The sequence below is a fragment of the Pteropus alecto genome, unplaced genomic scaffold (assembly GCF_000325575.1).
Source record: "Pteropus alecto unplaced genomic scaffold, ASM32557v1 scaffold115, whole genome shotgun sequence".
Taxonomy (NCBI): Eukaryota; Metazoa; Chordata; class Mammalia; order Chiroptera; family Pteropodidae; genus Pteropus; species Pteropus alecto.
The window spans coordinates 3,535,113-3,548,668 of record NW_006436814.1 but is presented as its reverse complement, the minus strand read 5'-3'; the positions used below and the strand labels follow the sequence as shown (position 1 = coordinate 3,548,668).

At 34.1% G+C, this 13,556-nt stretch overlaps 1 protein-coding gene across 1 annotated transcript in view; it reads right to left on the bottom strand.

Moving 5' to 3' along the window:
- CDC42BPA (CDC42 binding protein kinase alpha) overlaps window positions 1–13,556 on the bottom strand; it is a 217,974-nt gene that overhangs the window by 77,627 nt on the left and 126,791 nt on the right. Inside the window, 2 exon segments of the mRNA XM_015591278.2 lie at window positions 9,291–9,401; window positions 9,651–9,893. Of these exon segments, the coding sequence (XP_015446764.1) occupies window positions 9,291–9,401; window positions 9,651–9,893 (354 nt within the window).

Genomic DNA, 13,556 nt, shown 5'->3' with positions numbered 1-13,556 from the left:
TTTTTTTGTTGTTTTTTTTCATGAGAGCTTTGTAGTTTTCCCCACAGAGATCTTACGCCTATTTTGTTAAATATATATCTAAGAATTTCATTTTTGTGAGTGCTAATGTTAATAATGTTGAGTTTTAAATTTCAGATCTACTTGTTCATGGCTGGCATAAAGGAAAGCTGACTTCTGTATATTGACCTGTGTCCTGTAACCATGCTATAATGACTTACTACTTTCAGTTCTTCTGTCAACTTTTTTGATTCTCTACATGGACGATCAAGTCATCTGTGAACAAAGAAAATTTTATGTCTTCCTTCCCAATCTCTATACCTTATTTCATTGTGTGTGTGTGTGTGTGTGTCCTACTGAATTAGCTAAGATGTCCAGTGCAGTGCTGACAGGCAGTGGTGAGAGGTGACGTCCTCGCCGTGCTCCTGGTCATAGTGGGAAAGCACCAGGTTTCTCACCAGCAAGTGTGATGTTAGCTGTAGGTTTGGCGGTAGATATTCTTTATTAAACTGAGAAAGTTCCCCTCTATTTCTGATTTATTGAAAATTTTTATCATGAAAAGGTGTTAGACTATGTCAGATACTTTTTTTGCATCAACTGATATAATCATGTAATTTTTATTTTTTAGTCTGTTGATGTGAGGCATTACATTAATTGATTTTCAAACGCTGAACCAGCCTTGTATACATGGGATAAAATCCCACTAGGTTGTGGTATATAATTCTTATTATACATTGTTGGATTCAATTTGGTAATATTTTGTGGAGGATTTCTGCATCTATGAGGCATGTTGGTCTATAGCTTTTTCCGTAATGTCTTTGCCTGGATTCGGTATTCATGAAACATGGGGGTCATAACATGAGTTAAGTCCTGCTTCTATCTTCTGAAAGCGATTATAGAGAACTGGTATGACGTCTTCCTTAAATGGCTGGCAGAACTCACCAGCGAACACATCTGAGACTGATGCTTTCTCTTCTGAAAGGTGATTAATTATTGATTCAATTTCTTTAATAGACAGAGACACCTTTTCATATTATTTACTTCTCCCTGTGTGAGTTTTGGCAGCTGGTGTCTTTCAAGGAACTTGTCCTTTTCATCTAGGTTATCGAATCTTGTCAGCATACAGTTGCTCGTAGTATTCCTTTATTACTCTTTTAATGTACACGGGTTGTGCAGTGATATCCCCTCTTTCATTTCTGATAGTAGTAGTGTCCTCTCTCTTTTTAATTCTTGTTTTCTTCGTGTTATATTTTACAATAAAAGTTTAAAAATAGAGCAGAAAGCACAGCATACAAAATATAAAGCATATTCTTTGCAAAAATATTTACTACAGACGAGAAGAAAATTTTAAGGAAGAATTCTAGTGTCAGAATTATAAGCATGTAAAACAATACAACTGATACGACTGTTACCTACAGGTAATTCCCCTTTCTTTCAAGTTTTCAGGGAAGTTATTACATTTATATAAAGTATTCACTCCTATGCTTATAAGTTGACATATCTGAAACACATTTTACTGGAAAAATATGAGGTAACCAAATTGTTTCAAAACAAATCAACAACAAAATAAGTCACTGACAAAGCTACTATATAACAACAAAGAATGTGTTACAGGACAATTCTTTCAGATATCAAGGAAGCACAGAGAAAACAGGAAAGCTTCACTTTATATAACGTTAACATTATTACACTGAAATAAAATCTAAGGAAAATAGCATACAAATAATAAAACCACAGACTCATCTCCATGTAAATTTAACAGCAAATTTGTTAGTAAAATGGTAACATTTGTAATCCACTGTTGTATTAAAATTACACTATTTTATGAATAACTGATTCCTGGAATTTAAGCATAGTTTGTGAGAAAGCTTAATATGATTTCTCTCAAAAATAGGTAAAAGGATCTCTTTTTTTTCTTAATTAGCCTGTCTAGAGGCTTATCAATTTTACTGATCTTTTCAAAGTAAGCTTTGGTTTCATTGATTTTTCTCTTTTGGTTTCTTGTTTTAAATTTAATTGATTTCTGCTGCAATTTTTATTATTTCTTTTCCTTTATTTACTTTAGATTTAATTTTCTCTCCCCCTCCAGTATCCTAAGGTGGAAGCTAAGATGATTAATTTTAGATCTTTCTTCTTTTATTGTATTAAATGCTATAAATTTCCCTCTAACCAATGCTTTCATGGTATCCCACAAATTGAGTTCATTTTCATTTAATTTAAAATATTTTAAAATTTCTCTTGAGATACTTTCTTTTACCCATGTGTTATTTAGAACTACTTTGGTTAATTTTCAAGTATTTTGGATTTTTTTCCCAGCTATCTTCCTGTTATTGATATTTAGTCTAATTCCACTGCGCTCTGAGAGCAGACATTGTATGATTCCTATTCTTTTAAATTTGTTAAGGAATTGTAATGGTTTGTTTTATGGCCCGGAATGTGGTCTATCTTGGTGAATGTTCCATATGAGCTTGAGAAGACTGTGTCTTCTGCTGTTGCTGGATGAAGCTGAATGTAGTAGTCTACAGATGACCCTTATATCACTTTGATTGATGATATTGCCAAGTTCAACTATGTCCTTACTGATTTTGTGTCTGCTAGATCTGTCCATTCCTGACAGAGGAGTGCTGAAGCTTCCAACTATAACAGTGGATTCATCTATTTTTTTCTTGCAGTTCTATCCGTTTGTGCCTAATGCATTTTGATAATGTAAATAGTGTTACGTCTTGTTGGAGAACTGCCTCCTTCATTATTTTGTAATGCCTTTTACTCCTAAAATTTCCTTACTCTGAATTCCACTGTGTCTGAAATTAGTATAACTACTTCTACTTTCTTTTGATTAGTGTTAGCATGGTATATCTTTCGCCAGTCATTTACTTTTAATCTATATGTACCTCGATACTTAAAGTGGGCATCTTATAAACATAGTTGGATATTGTTTTTGATCCACTTTGACACAATCTCTGTTTTGTACTTAGTGTACTTAAACTATCGACATTCTAGTGACTGTTAATATTTTTGGATTAGTATCTACCATAGTTGCTACTGTTTTCTATCTGTTGCCCTTTTTCTGATTTTTGTCTTCCACTTCTTTTCTTTTGCGCTTTTATTAAGCATTTTAGATAATTTTGCTTTCTCTGTTCTGAGCATTATCAGTAATACTTTAGTAGTTGTTCTAGTTCGCAATAACCATTTACAACCAATACAAGTCCACTTTCAAAGAACACTCTACCACTTCGTGGATAAAGCAAATACCTTAAAATGAAATAATCCTAATACCTTCCTCATACCTTGTCCAATTGCTGTCATGCATTTAGTTATACATAAGCATATCTATATATACACACGAACATACAGAATGGAATACATTGCTGCTATTATTTTGAACAAACTAATTAAGAATAAAGAGTTGGTTTATTTACTTTACCTTCATTTATTCCTTCTCTGATGTTCCTGATTTCTTTATGTAGCTCTTGAGTTTCTAAGCTATATAATTTTCCTTCTTTCTAGAGAACTTCTTTTAACGTTTCTTGCATGGCAAGTTTGCTGTAACAAATTCCCTCAATTTTTCTCTCAGAAAGTCCTTATTTCTCCTTTACTTTTGACTAATGATTTCACAGAAAATTCTAGGTTGGAGGGTTGTTTCCACAACACTGTAAGTACGTCATTCCACTCTTCCTGTTTGCACGGGTTCTTGAGAAGTCAGATGGAATTCCTATCTTTTCTTCTCTCTGTAGGTAAGGTGTTTTCTTCCTCTGGCTGCTTTCAGGATTTTCCTTTATCTTTTGATTTCTGTAGTTTGAAAATGATATGTCTAGGTGTAGATTTTTTGGTATTTATCCTGCTTGGTAGTCTCTGAGCTTCCTGTATCTGTGCTTTGGTGTTTGGCGTTACTCTGGGGGAATTCTCAGCATTAGTGTTTCAAGTATTTCTTCTGTGCCTCTCTCTCTTCCTTCTTCCGGCGTTCTCATCACATGCTGTAACTTCTGTAGTTGTTCCACAATATTTGCATATTCACTGTTGTTGGGGTTTTTTTTTTTTCAGTCTTTTTTCTTATTGCTTTTAGCAGTTTCTATTTAGATATCCTCAAGCTCAGAAATTCTTTCCTCAGCTGTGTCCACCATTCTATTAATAAGCCCACCAAAGGCATTCTTCATTTCTGTTACAGTATTTTTAATGTCTAGCATTTCTTTATGGTTCTTTCTTAGAGTTTCCATCTCTCTGCTTATATTGCTATTTATTCTTCCACCCTCTCTAGTTTATCCATTAGAGTCCTTAGTATAACAATCATAGTTGTTTTAAATTTCTGATCGGATCATTTCAACATTCCTGACATATCTGAGTCTCGTTTTGATTCTTGCTCTGTCTCTTCCAACTGTGTTTTCTGCCTTTCAGCATATCTTGTAGTTTTTTTTTTTTCTTATTGTTGATAGTGGGACATGATGTATTGGGTAAAAGGAAGTGCTGTAAATAGGCTTTCAGTAATGTGGTGGTAGGCTTTAGGGAGAGGGGATGCAGTATTAAGATTAGCTATCCGTCTTTTACTGGGCCTGTGACTCTGGACTGTGAATTTCAGACAATACTGTCAGTTTTTCTACCTCGAACCCCATCTGTTTCAACAGGATGGCTGGAGTGGGCTGGGATTGGGTATTTCCCTTCCCTCAAGTCAGTTCAGTTCTGATTAAACCTCAGCAAGTTAGGCTCTGGTTGAAGAGATTCTCCTGATGGCAGATCTTGTTAAGAAGAACAGAATGCTCTGACATATTTCAAAACAGTTCCCTCAACTATTAGCACAAGGAGATTTTTTTCTGTGCTATGCACTGTGAGAACCTGGTTGAGCTCCAGAAGGTAAAAACTCACAAAATTGTGGGGGCCCCTGATGACTGGGTTCCCCTGGAGTTTTTATCACTCAGACTTGTCCACATTGAGTCTCCAGCAATTTTTCAGTTAAAGTTCAGGTTTCCCTACGCTGGCACCGACTCCTACAAAGGTTTCTGCTCTGGTAAGGGGTGATTTTCTACATCTGCCTGTCGGTCTCTCTAATTTTGAGGGCAGCAGATTGTCCTGTGATGGCACTTCTCTTATAATCTAAGGAGAATTGTTAATTTTTTAATTTTTCAGCTCTTTACTTGTTCTTACAACAAAGTGGCAACTTCTAAGTTTCTATATGCTCGGCTGAAAACTAGTAGTATTCTTTGGAATATTTTAATATATAGAATCGTGTTACCTGTGAATATGGCTAGTTTTACTTCGTCCTTTCCAGTCTGGATGTCTTTTATTTCTTTGTCTTGTCTCATTCCTCTGGATAGAACCCGATGTGTTAAACAGCAGTGGTAAAATGGGCATCCTCATCTCAATCCTAGTCTTAGGAAGTTTTAGTTGTTCGCCATCAATTATGATGTTAGCTGTAGGTTTTTCATAAATGACTTTTATCATGTTGAGTACGTTAACTTTTATTCCTGATAGCTTTCTAAGAGTTTTTATGAAGAAAAGATGTTGGATTTTGTGAAATGACTTTTGTGCATCAATTAAGATGAACATGTGTTTTTTTCCCCCTCAGATTCTACTAATGTGATGTGTTACACTGATTTATTTTCTTACATTGAACCACCCTTGTAATTCTGGGATAAACTTGACTTTCGCATGGTGTAAAAGACTTTTAATATGGTTTTGGGTTTGGTTTACCAGTATTTTGATGAGGATTTATGCATCTATATTTATTAGAAATATCAGCCTCTCGTTTTCTTTTTTTGCGATGTTTTTAATGTGGTTTTAGTATCAGGGTAATGATGGCCTTACAGAGTGAGTTAGGAAGTGTTTCCTACTCTTCAATTCTCTGGAAGGGTTGAAGAGGGACTGGTGTTAATCTTTCTTTAAATGTTTTGCTTCGTTCACCAGTGAAGCCATCTGGTCCTAGGCTTTTCATTGTCAAGTTTCTAATTACCAATTCAATCTCTTTACTTGTTATAGGTCTGTTGAAATTTTCTATTTTGTACTTGAGTCAGTTTAGGTAATTCATAGCTTCTAGAATTTATCCATTTCATCTAGGTTATTTGTTGGCAAAGAGTTGCTCATAGTATTCTCTTATAATCTCATAATCCTTTTGCTTTCTGATGATAGGTAGGAAGTGTATGTACTTTCTATTTTTTCCTTTTTTAAAATTAAATTTATTAGGGTGACACTGGTTAATAAAATTATATAGGTTTCAAATGTACAATTTAGTAATAAGTCATATGTACATTGCATTGTGTGTTCACCACCCGGAGTCAAATCTCCTTCAGTCACCACGTATTTGACCCCCTTTACCCTTAGCTACCTCCCCTCCCCGCCTCCCTTTCCCTCTGGTGCCCACTACCATTTCTGATATTAGTTACCTGTTTCTTTACTCCCTCTCTCTCTTCCTCTGTCAGTCTAGCTAAAGATTTGCTACTTTCGTTGATCTTTAAAAGAATCAATTTTGGTTTCAAAATTCTCTTTATTTTCCTTTTATCATTTTATTTAACTCTGCTCTAATCTTTATTATTTTTTTCCTTTGCTAGCTGTGAGTTTCCTTTGCTCTTCTTTTCCATTAAAATATATAAGTTAGGTTACTGATTTGAGACCTTTCTTCCTTTTTAACAGAGGCATTTACTGCTACGGTTGACCCTTGAACAACACAGGTGTGAACTGTGTAGATCCACCTAAAATATGAATTTTTTTCAATACATACTGTAAATATACCTTCTCTTCCTTATGATTTGCTTAATGACATTTTCTTGCCTCTAGCTTATTTTAAGAATACAGTACGTAATATATATATAATATACAAAATATGTTACTCAACTATGTTATCAGTAAGGTTTCCAGTCAACAGTAGGCTATGAATAGTTAAGTTTTGGGGGAGTCCAAGTTATACCTGGATTTTCAACTGCCTGGGGGGCTGGGGTCAGCGCTGTTAAGTCCTGCGTTGTTTAAAGGTCAGCTGTATAAACGTCCCTCTGCGCACTGCCTCTGCGGCACTGCACAGTGTTTTCATCTGACTCATCTCTAGGTATTTCCTATCTTCCCTTGTGATTCCTTCTTTGACCTACTGCTTGTTTAACAATGTCTTGCTTAATTTTCACATATTTTTGAATATTCCAGTATTCCTTGTGTTACTAATTTCTAACTTCATTCCATGGTGGTTAGAGAAGATACTCTATGACTTCAATCTTCATACATTTACTGAGACTTGCTTTATGACCTAACATTTGTTCTCTCCTGGAGAATGTACCATGTGTGCTTGAGAAGACTGCGTATTCTGCTGGTGGTGGTAAAGAGCTCTATGTACGCCAAGTCTGACTGGCCGTAGAGCTGTTCAGGATTCCATATCTTCATTTATCTTCTGTCTATCAGTTCTATCCATTATTAGAAGTGAGGTATTGAAGTTTCTGTTATTCAGGAACGATTTCTCCCTCTGATTCTATTGAAAGGTATTCTTAATGGAGTGAAGCTTCCTACAACCATTTAGAGGGCCAAAATGGGTTTCAAAATTTACATGTGTATGCCTTTAAACCAAGAAATTCCACTTTTAGAAAATATCCTTAAAAAATGATATTATGATAACAATCATACTCCTGGGCTATGTATTTTAAAAGCATTAACTTATTTATTAAGTAGTCCTATTATTACCCCAAATTTATAAATAATACAAGAGATTCTGAGTAGTTGACCAGTAGGTAAATACATGTGATTCAAAGTCTTCAGTGCAGCATTGTTTATTACAGAAAGAAAAAAAGCACAAACTACTGGATAGAACATGGCACTGAGAGTTAGAAAACCTGGGTTTAAATCGCACTCTATCAATTATGACTACAAAGTCCCTAACTCTTCTGGGTCTCAATTTCCTCAAACCCAAATAATTTCTAAGAGCTCTTATGATTCCATTCGTTACTCAAACCACCTAAGACAGTGCTGAAAAGAAAGGAACCCTGACTGAACACTGAGACGGTAATGTAATGACTTCTATACACTAGTTCTGTTCCAGAAGCATACATATTTATAGAAGAAACATCTTTACTTTGAAAGCTAACCAAGACAGTGCAACTACGATAAATCAAAAAATGAAACAAAATAAAAAACGAGCCAATCCCCAAAACAAAAAGAAGAAATTAATTCTATAGTTCATATTTGTATTTATAGCAGAGATGATGTAATTGCAACCACTGGAATTCAAATGTCAGAGACAAGTTCTGATCAATTCTACCACATTTAGTAAGCAAGTAATAACATCTGGCCCTGTCCCAGGTTAATGACAAACTCATCTATGTTCTCAATAAACTGGGTCACGGTTTAGGTGAGGAGACGTTTTATGAACAAATAACTACAAGAACTATGTTAAAGTTATAGCAGCGCAGAAAATAAGGAATACATAGACTTCCTGAGATAACATTCAACTTGATTCTTGTATTTGCTAGATGAATAAGGCACAGATTAGGCATGGTTATGCAGGGAATGGGTAGCAGTGGGGGCTGGCAGACAATGTACACAAAACAGGATATTCAAAGGTTAGAGTTGAGAAAAGGCAGACATCCTATTCAGATTATAATTTAGTGCTGTAGAAATGTGATGTCTATTTAATCCTCACTCTCTGACTTTGACATATATAATATTGTCACAACTAATAGTTACTGAGCACTTATGATGTGCCAGCTTACGTGTGTGTGTGTGTGTATACTCCTTACACAAAACCAATGAGACAGGGTTTTACAGATGAGAAAATTAAGGTCCAAAGAGGTTCAGTGTTTCACCCAGTGTCACATCACTAGTAACTAATGAGGCTAGGAGTTAAAACCAGGTAGTCCAACACTAGAGCTGGCCCAGGATTTCCTTTGCTAAGCACTTCCACTGAGATGTGTTAGCCCACGCCCATTACGATCTCATCTCACCTAAGAAGCACCTACAAAGCTACCTGAGCCTCTCCTAAGTTGTTTACAAGACACAAGGTTGGATATATAACCATGCAAATTACCAGTGTATCTTGTTTAGGACATGTAGTGCTTCATAAATGCCTTCCTGATAGATTTTTTTCTCTTTCCTGATAGATTTTTAAACTCCCTCCTGATAGAATTTTTTCTCCCCACTAAACATAGTCTTCCCTTTCCTTCCAGCATGATAAGGAAGTCTATAACAACTTCCTACTGGTAAGAATGAGAATACTAGGTGTGAAGGATAGCTAATTTTTACCCTACACCGAAGAGAGCACATAACTAACATTCCTATTAAGCCTAAAGAGAAGAAAATTAATTCAACTTCATAAATGTGAAATTAAACAATACCTTCAGTCCCTCCAATTCATTTTCCAGTTGCTTAGAATAGTGCTCGCTCTGTTCACGCAGTTTCCTGTCTTTAGATGCTTCAGCAGCTACAGCTTCTGTATGAACTTCCAGCTTTAAAACAAAATGAAAAAAGTAGATTTCATGGTTGTAATTGTTTTTCCAATAAAAAGTTTTCCCCACAGGAATTTATCTTGTAATGAGAAGATAACTCAAATGTTGAATCATATTAAATAATATTACCAAACAAACAAAAAAACCTTTCCGAAAATTAAAGCATGAGATATATATTACTTCGCTAGTCTGAAAAAGCAGCTTTAATCACTATCCCATGGACACTACGAAATTTGCCTGACTACTAACCTCTTTTTTGGCTCTTTCTGTTCTGCGCAGTTCTTGCCTTAAGCTTTCAACTTTTTGCATCACCAGGTCCACCTCTTCTTCCTTATCTCGGACATGGCGAGCAAGTTTCTGTTTTTGGGCGTGCAATTCTGTTAGCCGCTCATTGATCTCCATGAATTCCTGCATGGCCAGTTTCCTCTGACAGTGTGCGTCTTTCAGCTCTTTGGATTGGTTTTTTAATCGCTCACTAGCCTGGACTAGTTCCTACAGTTTTGTAAAAAGAATATAAGTTACCAATTCTGCAACCTAGGGACCAAATTTGGCCGTCAAAGTTGCTATCATGAAGTCAAGAAGAGCCAAAATTATTCACTTCAGGACAAAATTAAAAGAAATGAGCTACTTTTGAACAGACGTTAAAAGCATGGTGTTCTGTTCATAGTCTCAATTCCTCTTGCTAGCTTCAAAGGAACAGCTGATTCAACCGTCTAGTACCTTAGTTTCTACAAATAAAGAGTACAGAAATACAAGATATGATGGTCAAAATAAATGTTGTGAAATTTAATGGATATTTGTGATTGAAAAAAATTTATGATCAAATGATTAGAAATGATAAATATAGGGTTGCTCCTCCTGTGGAGACGACACTTTAGGCCAGAAGCAAAGAGAAAAAGTTAATTAAAGTGAGTAACTCAGAAGGAGCTGAAGTAGATTCGGGTCAGCAGAACCACTTGCTTCCCAGCAAAAGGAAATGCAAGTCTTCCTTGAGGAAAAAAGCCTCAATGAAATCTGGGTTTTTTAAGAGCACACAGATATGAGATCACAACCACAGATTCCAAAACACCCAAGGAACAAACATCCATAAGCAGACAACAGAAACAATGAAAATAAATCCCAATGGTACTTGGATATTACAATGATCACAAATCATAAAATGGGAAAATAACAAAAGGCTATTAAAAATGACAGGGTGGATTTATAACCCTTTATAGACCATTTAGAAATGAAAATAATATGAGTATTAAAGTTAAAGACATGAACCCACCAACATAGAAAGCTTTAAGTTTATGGAGCAATGGAGAAAAACCCTTAAACTCAGAAACTTAAAAAAAAAAATAAAACTGTATAACACCAAATATAAGTAAAAATCCTTAAAAGAAATCAGAGGGAAAAAAAAGACAAATCACCTATTCTCCATCCTCAAAAAGAAAAAGATAATTAGATTCAGAGTAGACAGCTAAGAAGTAACAATACAAACAGGGGAAATGCTTTTAAAGAGATGAGAAAATAATTAAAATTATATACCCAGAAAAACTACTTTACAAGTCTGAGGCTAAAATAATGAGATTCATATAAAAAAAAAAAATCGACAGAGCTTTCTATAATCAGATCTGCACTAATGGAACCTCTAAAGATTTATTTCAGAAAAAAAGAAAAATGATTTTAGAAGGAAGGTATGATAAAAGAGAAATGAAGAACTAAGAAATCAGTAAACACAAATGTGAATGTAAACAAACATATAACATTACACTATAAAAATATCTCATTTCTGTAGTAAAAAGAATATAAAATACTGGTCAAAACAGCACAGGCGTTGGGAAGAGGCAACAGAGTCAAAAGGTCCTTAAATTGTTTAGGAAGAGTCATTTGAGATATTAAATTTAGACCGTTAAATATACGTGATAAGATTCAACAGTAACTACTAGAAACTTCTACAAGTAGCTAATAAAATGAGAACAAGAAAACAAAAATAAATCTCAATTAAAAATCAAGGAAAATTTCTTCAAGATGAAAAGAACTCGAGATTAGTTGCGCAATAATATGCATGTACTTTACACTACTGAACTGTACAATTCAAAATGGTCAGCATAAATTTATATTTTACATGCATTTTACTACAATTTTTTTTAAAAGGCAAGAAAGGAAACAAAGATAAGCACAGAAAGCAAAAAGTAAAGTGTTAGAAATAGGTCCATATACAGTAATCACAACAAATATAAAAGGGCTAGCTTCACCAGTTAAAGGCAGTGTGTTATACCAAATTAAGAAACAGAATCTAGATTTTAAGGGAAAAAGCATTATTAAGATTAGGGAATGTCACCACATAATGATTAAATTCAATTCACTAGGAAGAAGTGCCATTCTAAACTTCTGGGCATTCCGTAAGATAGACTCAAAATATATTAGAAACTGCTAGAAAAATTGGTGAATACATCACTATATGAGAGATTTTAGTTTATCAATCATTAATAAAGCAAGCAGCTAAAAAACACTGAATATACAGAAGATTTGAAAAATCAATTAACAAGCTTCATATATAGAATCCTGCACCCAGTGCTGGAAACACACATTCTTCTCAAGCATATACTGAACATTTCAAAATGGAACAGCCTAGACCATAAAGCAAGTCTCAGAGTTCAAAGAACAGATATCGTACAGATCAAGCTCTTTTATTTTTAACATTACCATTAAAATAGAAATAAAAAAAATAAAATGGCTAAATTCCATAACTCCATGGTCAAAAATAAAAATCATAAAAAATATTAAAATATTTAGAATTAAAAACAACATAATAAAAATGTTTAGTGCATACTAAAACTTGGGGATGCAGTAAAAGGTATACTTAGTGGGAAATTTATAAGCCTGAAATACCTACATTGAAACTAAAAAATAAAAGGTTGAAATTCAATGAAATGCCACATAAAAAGTTTGAAATCCCCTCAAATATGCAAAGATAATAAAGAGCATAAATTAATGAAAAAAGAAATAAGGATCAACAAAATCAAAAGCTGGTTCTTTCAGAAAAATAAAATAAGCAAACATCTGGTGAGACCAAACAAGGGAACAAGAATGAATGCACAAAGAAATATTAAGAAAGAAAAGTTATAACTACAAATCTAGAGATCAAAAAGGATAGAATACAATTAAAAACTCTATACCAATAAACTTATTACCTTATGAAATGAAGAAATGCCTACAAAATTATAATTTATCAATAGTGTTTCAAGAAAAAATAAAATGCCTGAATATTCCTATAACAATTAAAGTAGCTAAACCAGTAGTTAACAGACTTTCTCCGCCCCTCTAGCAGGAGATAATTTCAAAGCTCTGATGGTTTTACAGGTGATTACTCCAATGTTTCAAGGTACAAAATCTTCTTATACAGATGTTTCTAAAGAACAGAAAAAAGGCAATGCTACCCAATTCATTCTTGACACTAATATCACTCCGATATCAAAAAAAGATCAGAAAGATAAGAAAAAAATTACAAGCTCATCTTATTGATGAAAATGAATTAAAAATCCTAAATAAAAACAGTAGCAAAGCAGTTCCAGTGGTGTATAAAGAGGAGAAGCATGAACTCTGGAACTAGACTCCTTGTGTTGAAGTTCCAGCTCTACCACATTCTAGCTCTATGATTTGGAAGAAGTATATTTAACTTCTTTGTGCTCAGTCTCGCCATTTGTAAAATAATAATATACCACCGCATAATTCATGGGGCACTTACAAAAATTTTTTGAAGCACTTAAAACAGTGCTATTACACAGCTGCTTACATAAGTGTTACCTATACATCATATTATTATTTACGAGATAATATATGGGCAATTTAGGGTTAACCCAGAAATGCAAAAGCAGTTTACCATTAAAAAGGCTGTAAATGTAACTCACTACACCAAATTATCAAAGGGGAACAATCATATAATTATATCAATAGATATTAATGAAGTCCTAGAAATCTGTTGCAGCAATGTGCATAAAAGCACTTAATAAATTTAATAAATTCAATACCCATTCTTGATAAAAAATGATTAGCAAAATGGAATAGAAGATAACTTCCTTAACTTGATAAGATTTACCAAAAACACACAGAAAACATTATTATCAGTGGTGAAATACTAAAGGCGTTTTCTTTGAAATCAGGAATGAT